The sequence below is a fragment of the Bos indicus x Bos taurus genome, chromosome 6 (genome assembly GCF_003369695.1).
Source record: "Bos indicus x Bos taurus breed Angus x Brahman F1 hybrid chromosome 6, Bos_hybrid_MaternalHap_v2.0, whole genome shotgun sequence".
Lineage (NCBI taxonomy): Eukaryota > Metazoa > Chordata > Mammalia > Artiodactyla > Bovidae > Bos > Bos indicus x Bos taurus.
In genome coordinates, this window is record NC_040081.1 from 97,785,145 (window position 1) to 97,812,058 (window position 26,914).

Here is a 26,914-nt window from a genome sequence, read left to right on the forward strand (position 1 = left end):
ATCCTTTAAAATGGTAGCAAAACCAACGGCCATCTACTGGGAAGGATATTATCTCACTAGGAGTTTCTGATAATCACAGTACTGTTTCCCGTCCCATCTGCAGACACTGGCCTGCAATAAAATCATGCTTGTGTCACTGGGCACTCCAAGAAGATTGTTCTTAGAATAGAACTGAAATGGAAAGTCTGACTTGGGACAGTCTATAAACAGAAGAGATATAATTTGGGGGTTAATTTGGGGGTAGCAACATAGTGAAGGGATTAAGAACACAAGATTTCTTAACTTCTCGGTCTAATTTCTGTTGTAAAACCTGGATAAAGCAAATAGCTTAACAAAGCCCATAACAGGTCTGGGTACTTTGAGTACAAGGAGAAGCAAAAACTTGGAAGTATAGAAAGTATAGGACTTCGTGTCATGCCATTCCTTTTAAGTCTCAAGGTCTATGTTTCACAATTATATATATCTACGGGGGCTAACAGTGAGGATTAAGAGCGATAACAAAGATGAAGTAATAAGCCCAAGAAGGCTAGTAGACGACCTGTCAATTGCTTGCACCTGAGACAGGAACGGCCAAACTCGGGAGTTTCAAGGGTCCCGCCTTTCAGTGAGCATGCGCAGTGGGGACCTGGGTATATACCATCACTTCAAAGGTGGGAAATAGAACGAGGAACTCGGGAATCTGAGAGGTGATGGGGCTGTACCTCGACCGGCTGCACGTCCACGGTTTTCCGCCGCCGGCTCCCGGCCACCATCTCCTCGTCGTCCTTCTCTTCATCGCTGTGTTTAAGCTCTGTCGCGGGGGAGGCGGCAAAAACGCTGTCTAGACTAGGACGGTTTCTTTTGCGGACGGACACCCGCCTGCGGATGCGGGAACCACCTTCGTCCATGGCAGGGCCTGAGAGTCCAGCCCCAACTTCTTTTCCCGTGACCCAGCCGCCAACCCCCTAGTGGAGGGGTAAGTGCAGCAACAAGGGGAGGGTAGCAACAGGTGGAAGCTGCGATCCCCTCTCCATCCACCTTGGGGAAGGACCGCTTTGAGACCGGAAGCGGAGGCACCAACCTGGGAGCCCGCCCTCTCCTCCTCCAATCGTTAAGTGTGCTGGGCTGGCGGCTCGCCAAGCGGTGGGGGGCGGGGGTGAGGAGAAAGGGAAGGTACTGCGCGGGCGTATTGAAAACCCCACCCACTCTTTGAGTCCCAGCAAACTGCGGAACCTGTGAACCGAGTCCGCGGGCCTCTGGGGGAAGAACACCGGAAGGGACTTGTCAGGACGTTTTTGGAAACAGGAAAGGAAGGGGAGGAGCAAGGAACCATGGCTGCTGTGCTAGGTCTTTGCGGTGGGCTAGGGAAGAGAAAGTTTACGCGTTTCCCAACGGCTTTTGTCTGCCTCACAAATTCCGGGACTCGTGCAGGTAAAGTCTCCATATCCTATGCTCTTCTGTAGCACTGCAGCGGTTGGTTTAGGTCTAGTTAGGTCGTTGGAGTCGTCGCTGTTAGCTAAAGGACGCTGGTGTTTAGGCGATTGTTTCGCCAATAGAAGTGGGCATCAGTAATGGCCCGTATTTAAATGACTAGTATTTTAAAGCTGAAGAGGGCACGAGATGTCGTCCAGTACAGTGTTTTAACGTACGAGGAGCGATTCCCAAAAAGAGGCAAGGACTTGCCCAAGATCTTCAGGTAGACTTAGTAAGGAAGGAGCATTTTCAGAGTCACCTAGCAGCAAATCGCAGATATCCGAGAGCCCCAGATCAGGGCGAAATTGTGACATAGGCCACGGAATATATCACTTCTGCACTTTTATCTGCTTTGTGCTTTTTTTTGTAGAGTCTGTTTTCACTCTCCCTTTGGCATGACAATGCCTTTCAGTTTGCATTAAAATCTGTGTTTACCCACGGAGAGAAGGGAAAATAAATTTCAAGAACAGGTGAGAGGTTGTATGGCTAGGGGTATATATGCCGTTTTCCCAACGCCCCAGAAAACATTTTTATCCTAAGTCTACCACTGTCTCAAACCTAAAGGCCCTTTATTTTACTTTGTTAGTAATAATGATATAAACCTTTTACATTGTGTCCCTTAGTGCATCTTGCCTCAACAGAAACACAATCTTTCCTCAGCTGCTGAGCTAACAAAAAGTTTGTTGCTGTTTCTGTTTAATTGCAGTGCTGTGGAGAAGTTGTTCACAATGTAAACAGGTAACCAGCAGTGAGGACCTGGTAAGAATTTTTCTTCTTCCTTTTAATAAGGCATTTGCAACTAAGACCAGATTATGTCTTAGCTGTTTGAATAGAGTTCAGCTGAAGGACAAAGATGATAATTAATCTGAGTTTGAAAATTGTAATTTATTGATGAGTAGTCACTTAAGTGAACTTTGAAGTAAGAGAATTCCTAGATTCTTAGCAAGAAGCATGACTTCTGTAACACCGTATTTTCCTTTCTAGATACGTGCTTTGGGAATTTATAAAGGTAGTTGTGATGCATGCTGTACTTGCAGGAAGCCCAACAAAGGGGTTCTACAAACTTTACCCATACCTTGACTCCCTGTCCTCATTTCAAATTCAATTCTATTTTTATCTTAGTCATTAAAGGTTTATGTCAGGACGTTAAATAGTTTCTTCTAAACTGTAGATGTATGTTTTTTTATGGATTTCAAGTAGTAGCATTGGATTTAGGCCGTATAGCTTTTCTTGCTACATACAAAGACAATTTGATACTAGTTAGACCACGTAAGGGAGAAGGCAATGGCACCCCACTCCAGTACTTTTGCCTGGAAAATCCCATGGACGGAGGAGCCTGGTAGGCTGCAGTCCATGGGGTCGCTACAGTCGGACACAACTGAGCAACTTCACTTTCACTTTTCACTTTCATGCACTGGAGAAGGAAATGGCAACCCACTCCAGTATTCTTGCCTGGAGAATGCCAGGGACGGGGAAGCCTGGTGGGCTGCCATCTATGGGGTCGCACAGAGTCGGACACGACTGCAGTGACTTAGCAGCAGCAGCAGACCACATAAAGGAGAAGGAAATGGCAACCCACTCCAGTATTCTTGCCTGGAGAATCCCAGGGATGGGGGAGCCTGGTGGGCTGCCGTCTATGGGGTCACAGAGTCAGACACGACTGAAGCGACTTAGCAGCAGCAGACCACATTAAACACATAGAGAAGGGATAGTCATTACACGTGAGTTGAATGTAAGTTGAATTAGGAACATTTGAGGAATTGGAAGAAACGAAGGAACTCCTCTAGTCCCTTTGAGCATCCATCTTGGTCATCTAATTCACACCATAGTTAAGAGAGTAAATGAAATTACTAGAGCTTCTCTTTGGGTCCTTAAATCCCAGTGAGACTCATGAAAGCTAAGGGTTCCTCAGAAAAAGGCACAAAGCCCCATTTATTTGAAGTTTTGCATACAACTACAGGGGTTCAAGACTTCAAAGCCATTTCTAGATTCAGAATCTGTATACTGGAGACACCTAAAGTGATTTTAGGACTGAGGCTTTGTGATGGAAGCTTTAGAAGCAGTAGTGAACAAAGAAAAACCAAAAAGGCTGACACAAACTTATAAAACAGCCTGGGACTGTTTTAAATTGTTATAAAACAATTTTACACTACTATAAAATTGCAGTAAAAGAATAAACTTGTAGTATTACAGTAGGCTGTGGGCATACTGGGCCTCCCAGGCGGTGACAGAGGCAAAGAACCCGCCGGCCAGTGCAGGAGACAGAGAGAGATGTGGGTTCCATCCCTGGGTCAGGAAGACCCGCTGGAGGAGGACATGGCAACCCACTCCAGTATTCTTGCGTGGAGAATCCCATGGGCAGAGGAGCCCTGCAGACTACAGTCCATGGGTCACAAAGAGTTGGACATGATTGCAGTAACTTAGCACACACATGGAGGCATTGTCTTTTTGTAACACAAAAATAATCAGTAAAACATCTAGAGAAATATAGGGATGGATTTAGAGATACTATACTAGTTTAAGAATTGCATATGTTATCTGTTGTGCTGTTTTTCTTAAGTATAAGGATTTTTAGTCACCTAACAATCTGGGCAAAGCATTTTTAATCACTTATTGAAGATTTTTTTGCCTCCGATAAACCCTTTCCCCCCCAGATTGTATTTTTCACAGAATTGTCCTCAGTCAATTAATCCCTCCTTCGCCAAACTAAAACAAGATACTTGTACAAAATATATATGAATACTCTCAAACTTTAAAATGGTCTTTTTCAGAAATAACTGCTTTTCTTTTGTAAGCCAAACTGTTGTTATTTATTCATTTTAACAGTAAGAAAGGTACAACTAATCCCTTGGAGAGATTTAAATGTGGTACCCTAAGATTATTTTGATTCAAAGTTAACACAAAAAACATTTTCAGATTTTTGTTTTTTTTCCTTTATGCTAGCCTATTCCAATGGAAAATCCTTACAAGGAGCCTCTGAAAAAATGTATCTTGTGTGAAAAACGTGTAGATTATAAGAATGTACAGGTGAGATCTGGTTTTACTTCACTGTGATACTTGATTTGGGACTTTTGCTCTTTTATTAATACAGTAGAGAAGCAGGTCAGTTTTTATAATAGGCTTTGTGTAGGGGTGACTGTTTCAGCAGCTTTGTAACTTCAAATCTGGTTATACTTGCGTGGATAAGGCATCTGTTTTATTCAAATCGGAACCTCTGGGCTGTCCTTCATTGACTCTTAATCATCTCAGTGTGTCTTGTTTTTTCTTCGCCCCAAACCTCTGAACAGTAGCTCCCTGTGGCAGTGATTCTCAGTCGGTGGGGTTGAGTAGTTAGGGAAAAGCTCCTGTGTTGAAGTTGATATCTTACCTCACCACCAGTATCGCTATTTTGAATTCATTTTATCTGTGGTCGAGCGCTCAGCAGATTAAAAGTGGCAAATGTGGGGGAGGAGATGGTGTCGGAGTTAAGTGTACTGACAGTAGTATACAGTGATAGCTTCTTTGGTGGGAGAAAGCCCAAGAAACTGTAAAATGCAAGTGTTAGGATTAATCAAACAGAAGTAGCAGCAAATGGCCTGATACACCTGTACATCTTGAAGACCTCACTGTAGTCTGATATTATGGGATAGTCTATCACGACAGATGGAATGTTCTGTACCTTGTTGTAAGCAGCAGTGGTTTAGAAAAGTTATCTGTGGAAAAGTGAAGAAAACAGTTTTAGCACTGAAAGAACATGCTCATTAATCTGTTGTATAGACTTTTTTTTGACACACTGAGGAAGAGATGTTAATTTTCACAATTACTTTGGTTATTTTAAATAGAATGAACATAGTTCAGTGTTTTTATTCATATTTTTGAAGTTTGTCTAAAATTTATTAATCAGCCTTTTATAGCTTGAAGGTGATATAAGTTTTGTGTTTTGAAATTTATACAAGGTTGAATAACAAGTGTATTAACATAAAATGTTTTTCCTTTCCAAATATACCTCAAACCAGCTTTTATCCCAGTTTATTTCTCCATTTACTGGATGCATTTATGGAAGGCACATAACAGGTATTTTGTTTTCTATTACAGCAACTTAAATGTAGATGTCTACTCCTGTTATTCAAAAAAAAAACTGGCAGATTTTCAAATATTGCCACAAATTACTATTAGACCAAAAACTATGGGTACTTTGAGAAAGTCTCGTCTGAGGCCAAAAGGGTAATTATTTTGCATATCTTCTTATACTCAGTTAACTACAGGGTGACAACATGTAGAGAACTCGGGCTTTGCTGTTTGGGAAGACGTTGTAGTCATCCTCAGGCTCTCATTTAAACCAGGGGCCTACTGCCTGCAGGCCAAATCAGATCTGCCACTTGCTAAATGGCTAAGTTTCCACAATTTCTGAGCTACAAGAGCAGAATTGATGATGACAGAGACTGTGTGGCCCACAAAGCCCAAGATACTTACTCTCAGGCTCTATACAGTTTTCCAGTCCTTCTGTGACATTAATTGTCATGCATTTTGAATATTGGTATTTTTTTATGAATAAGAAAGTATTTTCTTTTATAGGTCTTTGTGGGAAGAAACAAAGAGAAATCACAAAAGCAATTAAGAGAGCTCAAATATTGGGTAAGAGCATCTGAAAAGCTGAATTATGCTAAACAAGATTTTCCTCATTGTCTTTTGTGAAGAACTTTCATTCTCTCTTCACAGGGTTTATGCCAGTTACATACAAGGATCCTGCCTATCTCAAAGACCCTAAAGTTTGTAACATCAGATATAGGGAGTAAATTATATGAAGTTATCATCAATAAATGTATTTTGCAGTAAGTGGTTGTGTGGTGCTAATACTGGCTCAAACTACTTAAACTATAAGATTTAATAACCACTGAGTAGAAAAACTAACAGGCTAAATCTTGTCAAACTATAAAGTATTAAGTTTTTAATTCTTATAGTAATTTGGAATAATGAGGAAAGCGTTTCAGGAGGGAAGCTTCCTCTTCATATCAGAATGTTCACTAGGTAAAACAGATTATTTAAAATGTTAATACTTGTCACATTTACATACACATATATTTTAAAATGTTAACACTTGTTACATTTAACATACACATACACTTAAAAAATTGTTACTGTGGGGTCTTCACTTAAATCTGGCCCCCCAGACAGTTCATACAACAGACTGCAGACAATGCGATGTCACACACGGCAGGGCTGACTTGCACTGGACTTGACTTTATGCCCAGACTCCGTGTTGTAAACAGGATTGTAGAGTATGGGTGCAGGACAGTGGAATGCTTACGTCATGGACAAATCCCACAGGACAGGGTGTAGGTTTGAAATTGTTAAGATTTCCTAACAAGCAGATAAGCCTGAGTAGGACCAGGCGTCTTCTCTCTGCAGAGATGTCACTTGGGGATGGACAGTGGTGCAGTCCATCACAGGACCCAACACTCAGCTCTGGACTAGTCTATCATAAACTAGAAGTGTCCTCTAAATAAGCCGATCCATAGGCATCTGTGCTATGTCTCATTCCAGTAATACAAACAAATCCCCAAATGACAGAGAATAATGAGAAAAAAATGTCTTACAAGCATTCTTTTTCTCCTTTTCATTCCCTGAAGGATGGGACATCAAGCTTATTTTAAAATTAGGGTTCAGACAGAACCCTATTTCCTCTGTCCTGCGCTTCTTATGTAACCAGTAAAGCAAACCCAGCAACTCATGATTTGCACACATCATCCCAGGTACTATGTGGATTCCATAAACACCCCACAGCAACTAATGTATGTTAGCACATAAATAAAAGATGACAGCACATTCATAGCTAATATAGAAAAACCATCACTTAGGAGTCACTGATGGAAGAGCAATGGTCAATGTGTGGGTTCAGCATTTCAGCCAGAGAGTAAAACATGAAGGCTTCATGTGATATGTCTTCATGGGAAATTCTGTTACAGAAAAGACATACAAAAACCAAACCATAAGAGTGCTCTTAACCAACCTCCACTAACCAACTCACTGAACAGGGGCTTTGCTGCTGCTGCTAAGTCACTTCAGTCGTGTCCGACTCTGTGCGACCCCATAGATGGCAACCCACCAGGCTCCGCCGTCCCTGGGATTCTCCAGGCAAGAACACTGGAGTGGGCTGCCATTTCCTTCTCCAATGCATGAAAGTGAAGTCGCTCAGTCGTGCCCGACTCTTAGCGACCCCATGGACTGCAGCCTACCAGGCTCCTCCATCCATGGGATTTTCCAGGCAAGAGTACTGGAGTGGGGTGCCACTGCCTTCTCGAACACGGGCTTTACATCCTCTTTAAAAACCACAAAGAAGCCTACAACTCTCTTTTATTTGTTGAGATCTGTATTACCAAGATTTTTTTTTGTTCCCAGACCTGTGTCAGTTCTGTTTTTGTACTGATGAATACAAGCATTAAAAAGAAGTTATTATTAAAATGAAAACCAACTAAAATGCTTTGAGACCTGATTAAAGACAACTAGCTTTAAGAAAGTCAAATCAGGTATGGTTAAGACAAATAAGATTGGGAATGGGAAATGAAAAACCCTAGTAGCATTTTGTACTTAGGCTGCTTTGCAAATTTCGTTCAAGAATCTAAAACTGGGACTTACATAAGTAATGGGTGTGATTTACATAGGAACTCCAATAGTGTTAGTTGCTCAGTTGTGTTCAATTCTTTGTGACCCCATGGACTGGAGAATGCCAGGCTTCTCTGTGCATGTAATTCTCCAGGCAAGAATACTAGAATGGGTACTCTTCCCTTCTCCAGGGGATCTTCCCAACCCAGGGACTGAACCCAGGTCTCTTGTACTGCAGGCACATTCTTTATCATTTGAGCCACCAGGGAAGCCCAGGAATTCCAATACATCCATTAAAATGTTCCTGGCCCTATAAAAGTTTGACAAATGAATATATACTTCTGCTTTATGTTAAAATGAAATCTCTGATAGACATCATCCATATTTATTTATATGTATCATTTGAGTCCCACCTAATGGGCTTTTTCACCTAACTGAACAAGTGCTGATCCAAACACACTGCATTACCAGGCTTGTTCTGTACTCAAATTCTGGACTGATTCAATTTAAAGTATTTTATAAAATAAATGCACTAGAACTTCCCTATGTGTTACTGCAAAGAGCTGAACACAGTAAAACAAACAAACAAACAAACAAACATTTGGCTTTCCCCTTCAGCTAATCAAAAATCTCCTTTGGGCCCAAAAGAATCAGAAGGTAGGAGACTGTGGATATTCACCAGAACCCTTCATTCTCTCAATCTCTTCATCTGTTTCTGGGCTGCTCACTGTGGATGCTTGTTCTTGGTTACTACTATTGGTATCTGTTTTAGAGGGTCTGTTCTGTATCCCTCCCAGCCGTGACTTCTTGAACTGCCACCCATCATCCGTGTCTGAGGCTTTCCTCTTGGTCACCAGCAGGGCACTACGAGCTGGACTAGCTTCAGGAAAGTCTGTGTATTCCACCATTAGGGTTAGATTGTCGACCCCACTGAGAGGGTGGGTGGTAGTACAGCTACTTCCAGAAATGCGCCTATTTTTCAAGGAGATAACACATGAATGAAGAAGTTCACAATCCGGAAAAAAGGTCCGTAAAGCTTGACAAAGCAAAATGTTCTCCTGAGGGTCTTTTTGGACATTCTTCTCTCCTAAACAAGGAAACAAACAGTTCAGCATACGGGATCTGTACTACAAAGCTCTTGTATTTATTTATAAGTAAAGTCAAAACGACTTTAAAGAATTCTACCAGATTACCTAAATTAAGAAAAATGATAATCCCAAATTTGTATGTCACACTATCCTAACAGGAAATTAAAGTTATATTTCTTAATATCAAGATAGCATAGCTACAGTAGCACCATGTTCTTTGTTGGGTGGGATTTAAGAGTATTAATATAAGTTATTTTTAATCCTCAGGTGGCAAGTTCATCATTTAGTGCAGTCACCTCATCCATAATTCAATCAGGGAGAATTTTCCTTTGAAGCAAAGATAGTAGTGATAACGTGAACTTTTTACTTACGTGTTGCTTGCATCTGTGCTTGTTTTCTTTTTTTAATTTCTCCTTTTAATCTGTTTACATCATTTAGTAGTTTTTCTACAGCTCTCTCACTGTGTTCTACTTTTTCACATATACTCTGCAGAATAAAATAAGGGCACAGCCAAAGTTCCAAATTGTTACTACAGTCTAGGTTCACAAACAATACAAAATCCTTCATGGTATATAACATCGATTATTTCTCTTTAACATTTTATTTTGCAGTTTTCTGAAGGAATAAGTTCCCACTTATACAGTTTTATCATTCAAGTTACTTCCTAGATAATACACAAAAGATATTTAACTTGCTTTGAAACAAATTATTTTGAGATGCATAGTTACTGCAAACGTAACATTAAGAAACTAACAATAAGTATGAAAAAAAGTAAATTGACAATTACAAAATAAAACTGATGATTTTAATTCCTGTAAAACTATTTTTGAAATGCAGAATGGTCTTAATGTGTCATTTGACTCAGTGATTTCATTTTGGGAATATAGATAAGAAACATTTATATATGATGATGGTTCTCAGTATCAGATCAAAAACAACTAATTTCCAATTATAGTGTAGTAAGCAAGAGAGTTCCAGAAAAACATCTATTTCTGCTTTATTGACTATGCCAAAGCCTTTGACTGTGTGGATCACAATAAACTGGAAAATTCTGAAAGAGATGGGAATACCAGACCACCTGACCTGCCTCTTGAGAAATCTGTATGCAGGTCAGGAAGCAACAGTTAGAACTGGACATGGAACAACAGACTGGTTCCAAATAGGAAAAGGAGTACATCAAGGCTGTATATTATCACCCTGCTTATTTAACTTATATGCAGAGTACATCATGAGAAACGCTGGGCTGGAAGAAACACAAGCTGGAATCAAGATTTCCGAGAGAAATATCAATCACCTCAGATATGCAGATGACACCACCCTTATGGCAGAAAGTGAAGAGGAACTAAAAAGCCTCTTGATGAAGGTGAAAGAGGAGAGTGAAAAAGTTGGCTTAAAATTCAACATTCAGAAAACGAAGATCATGGCATCTGGTCCCATCACTTCATGGGAAATAGATGTGGAAACAGTGTCAGACTTTTTTTGGGGGGGGGCTCCAAAATCACTGCAGATGGTGATTGCAGCCATGAAATTAAAAGACGCTTACTCCTTGGCCATGAAATTAAAAGACGCTTACTCCTTGGAAGAAAAGTTATGACCAACCTAGATAGCATATTCAAAAGCAGAGACATTGCCAACAAAGGTCCATCTAGTCAAGGCTATGGTTTTTCCAGTGGTCATGTATGGATGTGAGAGTTGGACTGTGAAGAAAGCTGAGTGCTGAAGAATTGATGCTTTTGAACTGTTGTGCTGGAGAAGACTCTTGAGAGTTCCCTGGACTGCAAGGAGATCCAACCAGTCCATTCTGAAGGAGATCAGCCCTGAGATTTCTTTGGAAGGAATGATACTAAAGCTGAAACTCTAGTACTCTGGCCACCTCATGCAAAGAGTTGACTCATTGGAAAAGATTCTGATGCTGGGAGGGATTGGGGGCAGGAAGAGAAGGGGATGACAAAAGATGAGATGGCTGGATGGCATCACTGACTCGATGGACGTGAGTTTGAGTGAACTCCAGGAGTTGGTGATGGACAGGGAGGCCTGGCATGCTTCGATTCATGGGGTTGCAAAGAGTTGGACATGACTGAGCGACTGAACTGAACTGAACTGAAGCCTGTTTTAGTGCATACTTTAGGACACTTCTACCCAGCCTATTTCTCATGAACTTACACACCCTGCCCTAAAAGTTCACTAGTAACCTTTCACCAACCTGACCCAAGCAGAAATACTACAACAGCCAACTGGCAAGTCCTAATCTCTCAAGCAGAAGAGATCTAAATGCAGAAGCTATAGGTTAGCTGCTTTCTGGTCAGCCAGTGGGTAAGTAAACAAGATCCACAGAGACTATGAAGGAAACCAGCGTGCAGACACAGGAAGTCCAGATGGCATTCGAGCTCCTGGTTCTAGTTGCTTCCTAGGCTCAGTGACCTGTCGTCTCTTCCTCTCACAGACCTCTCCATTCCCTAAATTAGCCCAAGTTGGTACTTTTAATGTAAGAGTTCTAATATACCACTCTAAGAAATATACTATTAAAAGGAACTAAAATATGATAAATGAATGATACATCAAATAAAAATCATGGTACAAATTTCTGTGTCCCGTCCCTGTGCACAGTATGCAGGTGTGTGTGTTAGGGGAGAACAAGAATGTGACCAAGTGCAAACAGTGCAGTTACAGTGGTAAGACTCCTGACGCTTCTCTATTTATGAGAGCTGACCGATGGCTCCTGCTGCTATCCTTTTAGTTCTGCTGCTGTGTGCACTTAGCTCATGCTCCCCCTGGGCCTCTCTTAGCCAATGACTGAGCACAGTGAGGATATGAGAGTCTATTCCTATAGGACACCTTTGCTCAGACTGCATCATCTGGCTCAAGTTTTTCTAGCCATGTAGTCCACAGCTCTTCCTACCCCCTCATCCTCCTTCCCCTGTCTCCTCTCTCAGGTGTTAGACTTAACATGGCAAGTCTCCCTGCCACTCTTGGGCTCTCCCCTTTATTCTTCAAAGGTCTAACAAACCACCTGCATGTCTCAATGCCCATGTTGATGTCTACTTCTCAAGGGACCTGAGTGGACACAGTGAGACAACTCAGTACTGTGGCAGACTGTTTTGTTCTCAAATATTTGCTTCTCTTTTTATCCTGTAAAAGGGTCATATATCCCTGCCTACCACCATGGCATCCTCTGGCCAGTAAAATGTGAGTGGAGGTAGGTGATATGCCAGCTCTGAGCAGAAGTTCTAAGAGCTGCTGTGAATTTCCACCAGTTTTACTGCTCTTTTCCCTTTGTCATGAGATGAACATGTCCCACATAAGGGCTGGACCCCAGAATGAAGATGACATTTAGAACAGAAGCAGAGATGCAGCCAAGACACAGTATTTCTGTCGATCACTGAGATGGTGGTCTTCATTAATGAACCTAAACTAATACAAAAACTTATGTCTAGGCAACCATGAAGCTGTCCCTGAGTATATATTCAGTGATCAATGTGATATGAACTCTGTAAGAGATTTTTAACATTTTTTAATTGGAGGATAATTAATTGGTTTACAATGTTGTGTTGGTTTCTGCCATACAACAACGTGAATCGGCCGTAAGTACATGCATGTCCCTTCCCTCTTGAATCTCCCTCCCACCTCTCCACCCCCATCCTGCCCCTCTAGGTTCTCCCAGAGCACTGGGTTGAGCTCCCTGTTAGATAGCAACTTCCCACTAGCCATCTGTTTTACATATGGTAATGTGTGTATTTGAGTGCTACTTTGTCAATTCGTCCCACCCCTCTCCTTCCCCCACTGTGTCCACAAGTCTGTTCTATAAGAGACCTTTAAATGTTTAACTTACCTTTAATTCATCTTGTAAAGAAGTATACATTTCATTTATCTTCTGCACCTCCTTTAAAGATCCATCTTCTTTAAAAAATTCAGAGCTATAAAAAAATTACCATTTCTTCCAGGCAAATGTACATAACTGATTTTAATAATACAATAAAAAAACTTCTTTGTAGTTGAGGAACAATAGAAGATTGTTTTTATTGGCTTTGCAGGGACCACAATTTTGTTAACCTATTGTATACAATAAAACCAACCAGAAAACCTAGTTCATCTATCTTCACCTCAGCAAACTTTTTAGCCTCCTAAATACTATTTCCAGGACTCAAAGGAGAGGTTAAGTGAAAGTAGATAAAGACTGAAGGAGAAGGGTAGAGGACGGATCTGTCTTGGCAATGCCATCAGTCAGTTATCTTACTAAGTTCAAGGCATCATGGATTGAAAAAAGCAACATTATAAAAGAAAAACAATTCTAAGGCATGTTTTATAAAACTCCCAACTGAGATAAATATAAAACTTTGTGTCTTAAAATCAATGAAACACGGTATTCAATTTCAATAAGGCACTGTTAAGCACTGTGGGAACACAAACATAAATAAAATCGAGTTCATGAGTCTCATAAAATTTACATTTAGGAAGTACCCTACAGTACCAGTGTTGTGATTTCTGACATTCATTATCCCCTTACTGCTCACAAAACTTAACAGCTCCACAGTGTGAGTCTTGACTAAAGCCTCATTTTTTTTTTAATATACAATCTAATTTTTTTGCCTTTATAATCTGAACTGCTGCCTTAGAAAATTATTATTTTGAGGCTAGCTCCTTATTCTAAGAGTAAATATGTCATAATATGTAGGCTGTACACTACCACCCCCTTTCGTATTTGACAAATGGACAGATGCTGGAAGGAAATACAGAGAAGTCGTTTACTTAAGTAAACTTGAGTAATGTGGCCATTAGTCAGTTTTCCTTTTATTTTTATTCCTTGTGTAATAAAAAATTAACTTCAAAAAATGAATAGGAGTTTAGTGGGAAAGCAGTTGAGTTGGGAAAACAGTTGAGGAATCTCACCTGTGTGTTTTTACTGCTCGACTGAAACCAGCAGACGTACAGGAACCAGATGTAGTTTTATAACCCAGCTGTTCGGACATACCCAGATTGGCCACCACTAAAGGTATCCTATGAAAAAGTCTGAAGAAATAAACATTTTTAAAATAAAGTTAAAATAAAGTGAAAAGCTAGCATCTAGTTATTAGTATAGACTACCTTTTCCTATAAGATTAAAACACAAACAAAAACCCCATTCCTTACTATTTACGCAAGAAAAAATTATTGATTTAAGGCAAATAGCTTTTAAAAATTGAGATGTGCATAGTGTAAGATTATTGTGTGAAAAAATACTTTAATGGCTATTTTAACTGATCACCACATGTGAAAAGAAGGTATTACCACTGCGATTCATCCTATCTTTCATGAACGATAGAATTACTCTTCATTGGTACTCTCTGAACTTCATTTTCATACTCTATGAAAATGCTGTCTGTATTTCCTGTGGAGAGTCCTATTAACTCATTTTGGTGGATCAACAAGAAACACTTGTTTCCTGGCAGAGGTTAAGAGAAAAACTGCTCAGGTACACAGGCTTCAGTTCTACATTATATTCCTTAGCAACTGATACCTAAAGCATGCATATTTTTTCCACCTTATGGCAGATAACAGCAAATTCTCAGTGTCAGGAATGCAAGCATCATTCCACTGTTGTTTAGTTGCTAAGTCATGTCCAACTCTTATGACCCCAGGGACTGCAGCCCACCAGGCTCCTCTGTCCATGGGATTCTCCAGACAAGAATACTGGTGTGGGTTGCCATACTGGACTTCTAATTTCCTTATCTGAACTTCATTTTCCCATCTATAAAGAACCAATGTTAAAACAGACCAAAAAGAATTACAGTGACAATCTAATGCCAATATACGAGAACAGTAAGCCATAAAAAGTACAATGAAAATACTAAGCACATTTTTTTCTTATCTGAAAATAGCCAGTAACTGGTCAACATTTACCCTTTCTGAGGTTTATATAAGGCATGCTCCAGTCGATGAGTAGAGCAGCTTTCTGTTATTATACTTGGTGTTAATAACAGAAAAACAAGTTCCCGGCTTGAAAGATGCTGCTGTAAGTTTCTGTGAAGCAGTCTCTCTCTAAATGTCATGATCTGGTCTGAATGACGTCGCAATTTGTACCAACCAACCACATCCTGAAAGAAATAGTATATCAGGTGTATACCTTCATGGTTACAATTATTATCTGTTTTACTGTCATAAGTAATGAAACTGACAATCTTGAAAATGGCTTAACATTCAGCAAGATTTGAGGCCTAAATAATCAAAACATACATTTAATATTGCTTTAACCTTATATATAGTGTGCAAACTGACTTGCAGTTAAATTACTTCCCATTCAGTTAACAGCACTACAATTTTATTCAATATGGATTAAAGGAAAAATTCTTAACTTCCTCTAGTTCTCTTATGGCATTTTCTATCTTAAATCTTAATCTTTAGACAAAATTTAAATGAAGAAAATGTCAATGAAAACCAATTAACTTCCTGTCTGGATCTTTGGTTTGCTAAGGAAGTAAACTGAAGCCAATAGCTTTTAACTGAAATTTATACAACAGGCATGTTATCAGACTTTGTTGCAAGATTAAGATCATATGAAAGGGTTCTGTAAATTATAACACGCTAAACAAATGTGTTGTTAGTATCACTAAACCTTTTTCTTCAAACTGGAGAAAATCACATTTACTGGAAACTTAGTACTAAGAGAAAAACAACCACTTTGGAGATCTCTGACAGTTTCAACAACTAATTTTAATGTTTGCATGTTTAAATTGAGGAAAATAAAATTACTTTTATTTTAAAACTAAAACATTTTTACAAGTACATTTTAAAAAATTTATTTTTAATTGAAGGCTAATTGCTTTACAATATTGTGCTGTTTTCTGCCATACATCAACATCAATCAGCCACAGTTACACATATACCCCCTCTCTCTTGAAGCTCCCTCCCACCTCCCACCCCATCCCACCCCTCTAGGTTGTTACAGAGCCTGGGTATGAGTTTGCAGAGTCATACAGCAAATTCCCATTGGTTATCTATTTTCAGTACGGCAGTGTATGTTTCCATGTGACTGTCTCCATTCATCCTACCCTCTCTTTCCTCCCCTCACCTCCGTGTCCATTAGTCTGTTCTCTATGTCTGTGTCTCCACTGCAGCCCTGCAAATAGGTTCATCCGTACCATCTTTCTAGATTCCATATATATGCATTAACATGTGATATTTGTTTTTCTCTTTCTGACTTACGTCATTCTGTATCATAGGTTCTAGGTTCATCCTGACTCAAATGCATTCGTTTTTATGGCTGAATAATACTGCACTGTATATATGTATCACAGCTGCTTTATCCATTCATCTGTTGATGGACATCTAGGGTTCCTCCATGTCCTAGCTAGTTACAAGTACATTTTTAAATACCCAAATAAAATTGGAGGAAAAGCTCAAGCACTTTCAACAGGGATGGTTTTGGAAAGAAACTTCTTTTACTAAATCTACTTTTATTCTCGACTAAGAGATGGAGAAGTTTTAAGGGGAAATAAGTATTAAGAAAAAATGCTGTCTTTGGACAAAAATTCAACAAGTTTTAACTGAACACCAAGCAGGCTGGGGAGGATCCAGATTAGGTGCTGTGTGGGAAACCATACCTGCAACAGGAGAAACTAACTGTAGCCATGGCAAAGGACGGCAGTGGAGTAAGTCCCTAGTGATAAGTGGTGTGGGAAGGGGCAAGGTGGAGATGGAGAGAAGGGAGACACTATGTAAGCCACAACAGCCAGGAGAAGGAGAGAACAAGATGAAGATTCTTAGTGACTAGCTTTGCTTTCCGGAGAAGGCAATGGCACCCCACTCCAGTACTCTTGCCTGGAAAATCCCACAGACAGAGGAGCCTGGAAGGCTGCAGTCCATGGGGTCGCTGAGGACTGGACATGACTGAGCGACTTCGCTTTCACTTTTCACTTTCATGCATTAGAGAAGGAAATGGCAACCCACTCCAGTGTTCTTGCCTGGAGAATCCCAGGGATGGGGGAGTCTGGTGGGCTGCCGTCTATGGGGTCGCACAGAGTCGGACACGACTGACGTGACTTAGCAGCAGCAGCAGCAGGAGCTTTGCTTTCAGAGAAACCCCTCTGAATTTCTGGAAAGAACAAGTCTTTCCTTACCTGCTTTACAGAAAACTTTGTGAAGACAAATGCTGCTTGAAAGTTCTGTCAAAGTATTACACATTTTCAGGAGCTTAAAATAATACATATAATACAAAAAGAGAAAGGGTAAATCAGGGAATACCTTCTTGACATTTGATAATATTTTCTTCAGCGCCTGCTCATTTACTTCACCAGAAGAATTATAAAAGCTGTAAAAGACAAAATTAAAGGCATTTGAAATAAACTAAAAATATGATGATTTTATTGGCACTTTTAATTTTAGTTACTCCTAGCCCAACAACCCAACATTCATAGACTTACTTACCTGTTAGATGAAGTTCTAAAATAAATAGGAGAAAAAGTTCTCAAATGAACAGACTTAAAAGTGGTAGAAATATGTGGTCCATAAGCAATTAAAAAGGAAAAGGAATGGAGAAACTTCAAGGCATAAGTATGGGCACCACATTTTTTTTAACCTAAAACAAAACAAACTATCCATTAAATACAGGTGTTTTTAAGTTCACATAGCTAGTTCACAATTTACATACTAAAACTTTTTTTTACAATAATGACACATACAAAAGAATGTGTAATGAAGCAAAACAAAAAGAAAACAATTTATTCATTGCTAATTCCAAAAGCTATACTTAAATTAAGAGAAGTGCTTTAGGAGCTGGTTGATTTTTGGGGGAGTCAGGGAGGGGATAGGTATTAGTTTAGTGATCTCTGTTCTGTAGCTGGAATGTTAAATATAGATAGGAAATGTAGGGAGAAGTGAAAAGTATTTCTACAAGATTCTAAAGCATTGACTTCCAGCTTTCTTTCCCCTCCAGGGCTGGCAAATATTTTCCTCCTTTTTAACTTCCAAGATCAACAATATTCTTTTCGATGATGAGGTATCTGTTATGCCAAATTCCTGACAAATACTATTCACTGTAATAGGCTTTTACTGGTAACTCTAATCTGCACACTGAAAAAATTCAGCTACATGAAAGTGAAAAAATATATCCTAATAGGCAATATTCTTTTTCTTTTTAACTTACAAAATAGACAAAATAAAGTGTTCTACCTCTAAAGGGGAACAGTTCAACTCACTGAACAGACTCTTTCATCTCACCTATTCATTCCAACATGAAAAATCTAAATGCAAGAGTTTATTCCTGTGTTTTTTCTAGGATGATCCACTTCTGAGCTTCTCAAACTGGGGAACAAGGCAACATACCAGAGTGTAAAAGAAACAGCAGGACAACCCAGTACATCTTCTGTGCAAGCACCAATTTATGTGAAGCTTTTGGGAAACGGGGCTTTTTTTAATAGAAATACATTGTGCAGTAGAATTCAAGTTAAACTGCTTTATTTTTTTTAGTGACTTTGAGTTTTAGGCTTCAATGGGCTGTTTTCCAGATTTCTGAGGTGAGAGAATCAGTATATTTCAGTAGAAAACATTAAGAAACAATGTATCAAAGCAGTGTTGAGAAACTTTTGCTGTAAAAGCCAGAAAAGTAAATATCTTAGGCTTTGTGAAATGGTCTCTGTTACATATTTGTCAGTCATTTTAACTCTTAAAAAACATGTTATTTATTGAGGGCCACATAAAAACAGGTCATGGGGCCACAGTTTGCCACCTTGCGTATTAGAATACAAAACTGAGTACTAAGGCTCATCCAGCTCGGATTCCATGAAGTATGGTATTGAAAGACGGATTTTAATACGTGCACCTGTATCATTTAAAACGAGAGAGAAACAGGACAGCATGCTGTAGGATTAGGACTTAAGAAATCTGGATTCTTCTAGTTTTGCCCTACTGCTGACCAGTTAGTTATTCCGTCCCCTGCCCCACAATTCTGTAAACCTAAAAGGCTGAGGCATGGCTGCCTTATCACTGGACCAGACGGCGTCCTCAGCTCTAAGACTCTATTAAAAGCTGGTCTAATTATGCAAAGTGGTTGCCAGGAGATACTGAATGACTTATTTTTTTTTATTCTCCCTCCTTAATCCATTCCTGCCCCAGAGTTCCTCAAGAAAGTACTCTTTATGAATCTCCACCAAGAATCCCTCATTCAAAAGGTATTTTCTCATACCCATTGTATATTAGGCAGCACAGAGGAACTGTGCCCCTTTCTAGTACAGCAGTTTAAGACCACACTAAGCCTCCTTAACACTCTGCTCCACCACAACTCTCACACAACCTCGGAAATGGTGCATACAATGTGACTCTAAGACATTCACATACCATTTACATAAACCATAAAGCTATTTCACCAGAACCACACCATATTGTTTTATGGTTATGGTTGCTTACTGTATGGAAGTTCACTGATTTGTGTACTTTTCTATGTATTATAAACCTCAATGAAAAGTTTTTAACAATATCACAGCCTATCAGGGCTAAGAGTACTACTACTATCTGTAGGTTAATAGTGTAGGTTTCTACCCTTGAAAAACAACAGGAAGCAGGTTAGATAAAGAACCTAACCAGTTAATAGACAAAAGGTAACAATAAAAAAACAGAAGTGAGGCAACAGATGATAAAATAAACCGGAATAAAAAGATAGGAAAAAAGGGCTGCTGCTGATGCACGAGAGTGTGTCACTGAGTTTACAGTATGTGATGAGGTGATGGGTGGGAGAAGGAAAAGCAATTCTCAAGGTAAACTGGTGCCTGGGAGAGGCAGTGAGGACCAACTGAACGAAGCAGATAAACACAGAGAAAGAACTATTAGACAGGGCCGAAATGAAGAGGTGAAGTATCAGGTATTTTAAAAGTCTTTATCTTCATCTGTACCACCATGTATAACTTGTAACTAAGATACTTTGTTAGTTATAAAGATTCACTTGCAGATAATAGTTTTCACAATGGATTTCTGACTTGCTCTTACTACTCACCTAAAAAGCTGATAGCATGAAATGTATTTCTGAATGTCTGGGGGGAAAAAACAAAGAATGTTTAGTTATGATTACATTAATGATCACTTGAATAACGTATATCAAGTATATCAAGCATTCCATGCCAGGATTTATGTTACTGTTATCTCATTTAATCCTGACCACAAACCCATGTGATAGATGTAATTATTCCTTCCATTTTAAAGATGAGACAACAGGCAGAGAGATGGTTTACCCAAGCCACTGGTGGAGCCAGAATTTCAACCCAGAGCCTCACTCGTGACTAAAATGCTATGTTCTTTCTAACTAGGTTTAACAATGGCTACACAAAAGACAAAGTCATAGTCACTATATTCACTGAGTTCTGAAACAGTTATGCTCCAATTTTACCCAACTGATAAAAGCAGTTGTTAAAGGAATTATCTGTTTTTCCAACTGATTGTTTCATAAAGGATTTGTCAGTGTTAATTGTAGACTAGAGAAAAAATGTTCAACATCTCTTAAGAGGTGAATTTTATTCTCCTGTCTGTAGAAATACTACATCTAAAAACATCTAAATTCTGGTAGTTGCAGATGCTGTGCAAACATTAAATTCTATCATATGAGACAGCATTACAGATCACATAGGAAGCAATTCATGTAAGAAGTATCAAGATGAATATGGTGTTTCCTCTATCATTCCAAACTTTCAGATCCCTCAAGATTCAGTAGGGAACAGTGAAAAGAGCGAAAAGACTCACATATGATCACACAGAAAGTCATCAAGACAATACAAGCTCTTCTAGGCACCCCGTCTTTCTGTGTTTGTCAGACAGCCTTTACAGGATCACTGTTAACACTCATTACCCAACTCTCAGACAGTTCCTGTGACAGGTCTTCTCCTCGGGGAGATCCTAGCCAAACTACCCGAAATTTCCTTAGTCACTTCAAAAACATCAGTTTGATTAGTGAGTCTTCATCTATATGAGAAAACCCAACACCAAACTGCTGTAGAAGAATCTTTCAAGTAAATATCTGCAGGTTGTACTTTTTTCACTTATCAAACTGGCAAAGACTGAAAGATCTGATAATACCTAATGGTGATAAGGCCCAACCTTTGGGCTTCCCTGGTGGCTCAGACAGTACAGAATCTGCCTGCAGTGCAGGGGACCTCAGTTCGATCCCTGGGTCGGGAAGATCCCCTGGAGAATGGAATGGCAACCCACTCCAGTATTCTTGCCTGGGAAATCCCATGGACAGAGGAGTCTGGTGGGCTACAATCCAGGAGGTTACAAAGAGGACTGAGTGACTAACACTTCAGTTATTTAACCACTAAGTTTTTTTAGTTCTCATCTTCCAAATTTTCTGCACCATTTTACGTTTTACTCCCACCTGCTTTACCTTTTTTCTCTTGGTCTTGCTTATTCGTTCCTTCTTTTGCTGGACCATCTTCCTGCCACTTACATATATGCAGGAACTATGTTTCATCCTTTTCTCCCGACAGTAATCTTAATCTGCTTCCTATGTCTCACACTGTTTTTTGCTTTAGGGTATAGCCATAACTTTAAGAAATGAGTGTGATATATTGTTTTAAAATTTGCCTTTAAAAATTCTTATCTATTCCTTAACAACTTAAAAGTAACTTATGCTGATCCCTTTCAGCATAAACTATCAAAATAGGAAGACACAGAAATAAGTGACTCACCAATTGTATAAATAACTTCAACATCATCCATCTGGGAATCAGTGATGCTGTTCTTGGCTTCACCTTTCACTTCCCCGAGGAGAAAACCTTCCTAGGAGGATAAGAATAAGCAGTATATGGAAAACACCAATAGGATTACCATTCAGTCACTTAATTCACCGGTATTTCCCAAGACTTTTACAACATGTACAAGTGTGTGCTACCAACTGGGGCATACTCAAAAGACCAGGTGCACTCCAGTTTACATGGGAAAACGTGGGTAGAAGAGACTGTAAATACCACGTGACTTGAGCACTCTTGGAAGCACAAAAGGCTTAAAGCCAGAAATGAGAGCACAATGTTTGAGGAAGGAGGAGCAGCACAGTTAGCCTTAAAAAGAAGACTCCCATTTGTAAGTGAAAGTCGCTCAGCTGTGTCTGACCAGCTGCATCTGACACTTTGCGACCCCATGGACTGTAGCCCACCAGGCTCCTCTGTCTGAATTCTTCAGGACAGGATACTGAAGTGGGTAGCTGTTTCCTTCTCCAGGAGATCTTCCCAACCTAGGGATCGAACCCAGATCTCCCGCATTGCAGGTGGATCCTTTACTGGCTGATCCACCAGGGAAGCTCCATTTGTAAGGAAAGCTTACAAAGAGTCTGCCTGCCAATGCCAGAGACATGGGTTTGATCCCTGGGTTGGGAAGATTCCCTGGAGAAGGAAAAAGGCAACCGGCTCAAGTATTCTTGCCTGGGAAATCCCATGGACAGAGGAGCCAGGTGGGCTACAGTCCATGGGGTCGCAAGAGTTGGACACAACTTAGCGACTAATCCACCACCCATCTATAAGGAAATCATCATAGGTAGAAGGAACAGTGCCAATAATCGACCATCCCAAATGACCGTGGGCATCAATGGCACGGGCTTCTGAGAGACAGTGGTGGCTTCTGTGCTATGAAATGACACAGGATGGGCTTTTTAGTATTAAGAACTGTGCTCATAATTAATGATTTGGAAATATCAGAGTCTACTTTATAAAAGAAGAGCCTGGTTCTTTTTAAGATGTAGGGATTTTGCCACAACAGCAGTGACTTCTGTGAATTTCAGAGAATTCAATTATTTCTCTTGGTACATTTAGAGACAAAATGTGCTTAACAATGAATTTTTAATCTTTATAGTCAGTTAAGACTACTTTTAAAAATTCATTAGAGGAACGCAAAGCAATGTTTCCACAATGTGAGTCTTCATTAGAATCAAACAGGAACAATCCAGAACTCTACCCTCTAGTGTTCTAGGCAAAGCCCTGGAAAAGAGACAGCAGAAGACAATACAACTACCCAGAAAACCACCTTTTAAAGGCTTTAGGAAAAAGATCTGAGAAGCAAAGCCCTAACAGTATGGTACTTTGCAAATGCTAATCCTTTAAGCTACACAGGATTAGACCCATTCTGTTTATATTTACACTAACATATTTGAAGATAATTTCCACAACCACACGTATTTTAAATCATCATATATTTGCTCTATGCTAGGTGTTAAGCTACAATGTAATTTAAATTTGCATACATAGGCTAGGCTAGGCTAAGTCACTTCAGTCGTGTCCGACTCTCTGTGACCCCATAGATGGCAGCCTACCAGGCTCCCCCGTCCCTGGGATTCTCCAGGCAAGAACACTGGAGTGGGTTGCCATTTCCTTCTCCAATGCATGAAAGTGGAAAGTGAAAGTGAAGTCGCTCAGTCGTGTCCGACCCTCAGCGACCCCATGGACTGCAGCCTTCCAGGTTCCTCCATCCATGGGATTTTCCAGGCAAGAGTACTGGAATGGGGTGCCATTGCCTTCTCTGAAATTTGCATACATGAAAGCTATCAATTCCAACCTTATGAGTTAGTTAAGTCACTCAGTCATGTCTGACTCTTTGCGACCCCATGAATCGCAGCACACCAGGCCTCCCTGTCCATCACCAACTCCTAGAGTTCACTCAAACTCACGTCCATTGAGTTGGTGATGCCATTCAGCCATCTCACCCTCTGTCCTCCCCTTCTCCTGCCCCCAATCCCTCCCAGCATCAGGGTCTTTTCCAATGAGTCAACTCTTGACATGAGGTGGCCAAAGTATTGGAGTTTCAGCTTCAGCATCAGTCCTTCCAATGAACACCCAGGACGATCTCCTTTAGGATGGACTGGCTGGATCTCCTTGGAGTCCAAGGGACTCTCCAAGAGTCTTCTCCAACACCATAGTTCAAAACATCAATTCTTTGGCACTCAGCTTTCTTCACAGTCCAACTCTCACATCCATACATGACCACAGGAAAAACCATAGCCTTGCCTAGATGGACCTTTGTTGGCAAAGTAATATCTCTGCTTTTCAATATGCTATCTAGGTTGGTCATAACTTTCCCTCCAAGGAGTAAGCGTCTTTTAATTTCATGGCAATCACCATCTGCAGTGATTTTGGAGCCCCCAAAAATAAAGTCTGACACTGTTTCCACTGTTTCCCCATCTATCTTCCATGAAGTGATTTTTAGGATTGTGCCAAAAAACTATTTTGGAAAAGACAAGCCTTTATTACAAAATGAAAGACACAAAATTTAGCGGAAATCACAAGGCTCAGAATAGTAGGATATTCTCTAAACCCTATTAGCAAGTTACTAAACACCTCCTTGGTGGCTCAGACGGCCAAGAATCTGCCTGCAATGCAGGAGGCCTAGGTTCGATTCCTGGGTCAGTAAGATCCCCTGGAGAAGGGAATAGCAACCCACTTCAGTATTCTTGCCTGGAGAATACCAAGGACAGAGGAGCCTGGCAGGCTATACAGCCCATAGGGTCGCAGAGAGTCGGACACCACTAACGACTCTTTGTGAACGACTAACACAAAGCACTTAGTCTCTATGACACTACTTCTCGGGCTCAAAGTTTTACAGTGGTTTTTAGTTTCATAAATATAAAAGTTTTAAAAATAGGCTCTACTAAAAAAAAAAAAACCAAACTACTTCACTACTTAACTTTATCTAGAGATTTTCAACCTAGGCAAAGTGTGAAATCAGCATTTAAATATTTAATATTGGAGGTTATACTTAAATGTTTATAAGCGAAAGCTGAGGCTATAGCTTAATAAATTTGACACAAATGCAAATAAGTCAGATACCCGATATACATCTTCTCCGCGTACTAAGACTGACGCCAAAATAGCCACCGGTGGATCATCCATCTTCCCTTTACAAGCCATCCATCTGAGCAAACGTGCCCAGCTGCGGCTCCGCAAGGGAAACATCGAGTTGTCTGCGAAAACCACGATCGGGAGCGAGAAGCAAGTTAACCCGCAACGTTCCGAGCCGCGGGGGGAACGCTGTGTGAACTTTCTATTCCTTCACGACCGACTTCGACAAGAAAAGGGGACTCCCAACAGACACGGGAGCGAGCAAGGCACGGAAACGCACTGGTTGCGAGAGGGCAGCTGACCCTAGTGAAGGCATCTGGCATCTCTAGGACCTCTCGGGAGCGAGAGAAGGCAGCTCCGACGGCAGAGAGCCTGGGCGTCGGCGGCGGGGAGCCCACGGGCTGGACCCGAGCAGCGGCGGCCCGGAGGTCGCCCAAGCGCAGGGGGTTGGGAGGGCCCTTCCGAGGCGACGCCGGATCCCGCCCCAGCCCTCGGCTCACCGTGTCCGAGTCGGTGTTGAGGTGCTGGAAGGCGAGCGCGCCGAGCACAAATCCTGAGACCACCGCCGTCGTGCTCTCGCCCTCCATGCTTCCGTCGCCGCCGTGCGGCCCCAGGGGGCGGGGAGTGGGCGGGGCCGAGTGAGGAGGCGGGCCTGCGCCTGCGCACTGGCCACGGCGCGCTCCGCGGTGCAGCGGGCCGGCAGGCGACGCTCGGGCGCCCTCTGGTGGGGAGGCCGCGGCGAAGAGGTTGTAACTAGTGCTCAGGTCCGTCTTTCTGGGTGTTGGGCGACTACTCTGCCCAGGGCCAGGAATAGCGCCTCAGTAGCTAGCTAAGTGCTACTCAGGGGCCCTGGCATACAAGCGAAAGTATGGAAGATGAAAACAGCTGACAGAATAGAAGCATTGCCTAGTGGCATAATATCACAATGGAAATGCCACGTTTGGAGTTTTCACAGAGTCAGATGCTGCGCTTTACCATTTGAAACTTCTAGAATACTAACGACAATGTCAGAGAATGTCTCTAATAGACCTCTCTAGCGATGTTCCATCTCGTGGAGTGAGGGAGAGGGATGGATTTCTTTGAATGTTTGCTTTTAGAAAATTGAGGACTCAATTCAAAGAATATACAGGCTGTTTAACCTTGTTCTGACAAGTTCAGTTCAGTTCAGTTCAGTCGCTCAGTCGTGTCCGACTCTTTGCCACCTCATGAATCGCAGCACGCCAGGCCTCCCTGTCCATCACCATCTCCCGGAGTTCACTCAAACTCACGTCCATCGAGTCAGTGATGCCATCCAGCCATCTCATCCTCTGTCGTCCCCTTTTCCTCCTGCCCCCAATCCCTCCCAGCATCAGAGTCTTTTCCAGTGAGTCAACTCTTTGCATGAGGTGGCCAAAGTACTGGAGTTTCAGCTTTAGCATCATTCCTTCCAAAGAACACCCAGGGCTGATCTCCTTTAGAATGGACTGGTTGGATCTCCTTGCAGTCCAAGGGACTCTCAGGAGTCTTCTCCAACACCACAGTTCAAAAGAATCAATTCTTTGGCACTCAGCTTTCTTCATAGTCCAACTCTCACATCCATACATGATCACTGAAAAAACCATAGCCTTGACTAGATGGACCTTTGTTGGCAAAGTAATGTCTCTGCTTTTCAATATGCTATCTAGGTTGGTCGTGACTTTTCTTCCAAGGAATAAGCATCTTTTAATTTCATGGCTGCAATCACCATCCGCAGTGATTTTGGAGCCCAGAAAAATAAAGTCAGCCACTGTTTCCCCTGTTTCCCCATCTATTTGCCATGAAGTGATGGGACTGGATGCCATGATCTTAGTTTTCTGAGTGTTGAGCTTTAAGCCAACTTTTTCATTCTCCTCTTTCACTTTCATCAACAGGCTTTTTAGTTCTTCTTCACTTTCTGCCATAAGGGTGGTGTCATCTGCATATCTGAGGTTATTGATATTTCTCCTGGCAATCTTGATTCCAGCCTGTGCTTTTTCCACCCCAGCATTTCTCATG

General features: G+C 41.0%; 3 protein-coding genes across 10 annotated transcripts in view; 1 reads left to right on the forward strand and 2 right to left on the reverse strand.

Moving 5' to 3' along the window:
• Positions 1-1,242, reverse strand: part of HELQ (helicase, POLQ like) — a 41,103-nt gene extending 39,861 nt beyond the window's left edge. For 3 of the 5 annotated variants that reach the window (XR_003511597.1, XM_027544922.1, XM_027544923.1), the window contains exon 1: positions 702-1,242. Coding sequence is in view for 4 of the 5 variants with exons in the window: in XM_027544922.1 (XP_027400723.1) it covers positions 702-887 (186 nt within the window). In the remaining variant the exon portion in view is untranslated. The remainder of the gene's footprint in view (positions 1-701) is intronic. The other 2 variants (XM_027544921.1, XM_027544920.1) reach the window with 1 other exon arrangement.
• Positions 1,243-1,269: 27 nt separating this feature from the next.
• MRPS18C (mitochondrial ribosomal protein S18C) lies at positions 1,270-18,735 on the forward strand. 2 transcript variants are annotated; one of them, XM_027544930.1, is made up of 6 exons: positions 1,270-1,410; positions 2,159-2,211; positions 4,396-4,479; positions 5,448-5,505; positions 6,007-6,066; positions 18,373-18,735. In XM_027544930.1, the coding sequence occupies exons 1-6, from the start codon at positions 1,311-1,313 to the stop codon at positions 18,375-18,377; spliced, it is 360 nt and encodes a 119-aa protein (XP_027400731.1). In that variant the 5' UTR covers positions 1,270-1,310; the 3' UTR covers positions 18,378-18,735. The 2 variants fall into 2 exon arrangements, with proteins under 2 accessions (XP_027400731.1, XP_027400730.1); XM_027544929.1 differs by lacking the exon at positions 18,373-18,735 and adding an exon at positions 6,151-6,267.
• On the reverse strand, positions 6,357-25,526 carry ABRAXAS1 (abraxas 1, BRCA1 A complex subunit). Of its 3 annotated transcripts, XM_027544926.1 has the most exons (10): positions 25,402-25,514; positions 24,890-25,023; positions 21,767-21,857; positions 20,083-20,119; positions 17,340-17,406; positions 15,000-15,193; positions 14,010-14,129; positions 12,952-13,036; positions 9,494-9,608; positions 8,399-9,121 (listed from the first exon to the last, which is right to left on the reverse strand). In XM_027544926.1, exons 2-10 carry the CDS (start codon positions 25,013-25,015, stop codon positions 8,685-8,687), a joined length of 1,272 nt encoding a protein of 423 aa, XP_027400727.1. In that variant the 5' UTR covers positions 25,016-25,023; positions 25,402-25,514; the 3' UTR covers positions 8,399-8,684. The 3 variants fall into 3 exon arrangements, with proteins under 3 accessions (XP_027400728.1, XP_027400727.1, XP_027400729.1); XM_027544927.1 differs by lacking the exon at positions 24,890-25,023 and having other exon boundaries at positions 6,357-9,121; positions 25,402-25,526; XM_027544928.1 differs by lacking the exons at positions 20,083-20,119; positions 21,767-21,857; positions 24,890-25,023; positions 25,402-25,514 and adding an exon at positions 17,523-17,673.
• Between the last annotated feature and the right edge of the window lie 1,388 nt (positions 25,527-26,914).

Excerpts from the sequence above, each read along its gene's own strand:
- MRPS18C (XM_027544929.1), top strand. The coding sequence starts at position 1,311 with ATGGCTGCTGTGCTAGGTCTTTGCGGTGGGCTAGGGAAGAGAAAGTTT. Across the intron at positions 1,411-2,158 it reads AAATTCCGGGACTCGTGCAG|TGCTGTGGAGAAGTTGTTCA; the intron begins GTAAAGTCTCCA and ends GTTTAATTGCAG. Across the intron at positions 4,480-5,447 it reads TAGATTATAAGAATGTACAG|CTTTTATCCCAGTTTATTTC; the intron begins GTGAGATCTGGT and ends ACCTCAAACCAG.
- ABRAXAS1 (XM_027544926.1), bottom strand. The coding sequence starts at position 25,015 with ATGTTTCCCTTGCGGAGCCGCAGCTGGGCACGTTTGCTCAGATGGATG. Across the intron at positions 21,858-24,889 it reads GCGGAGAAGATGTATATCGG|GAAGGTTTTCTCCTCGGGGA; the intron begins GTATCTGACTTA and ends TTATCCTCCTAG. Across the intron at positions 13,037-14,009 it reads CGAGCAGTAAAAACACACAG|CTCTGAATTTTTTAAAGAAG; the intron begins GTGAGATTCCTC and ends ATTTTTTTATAG.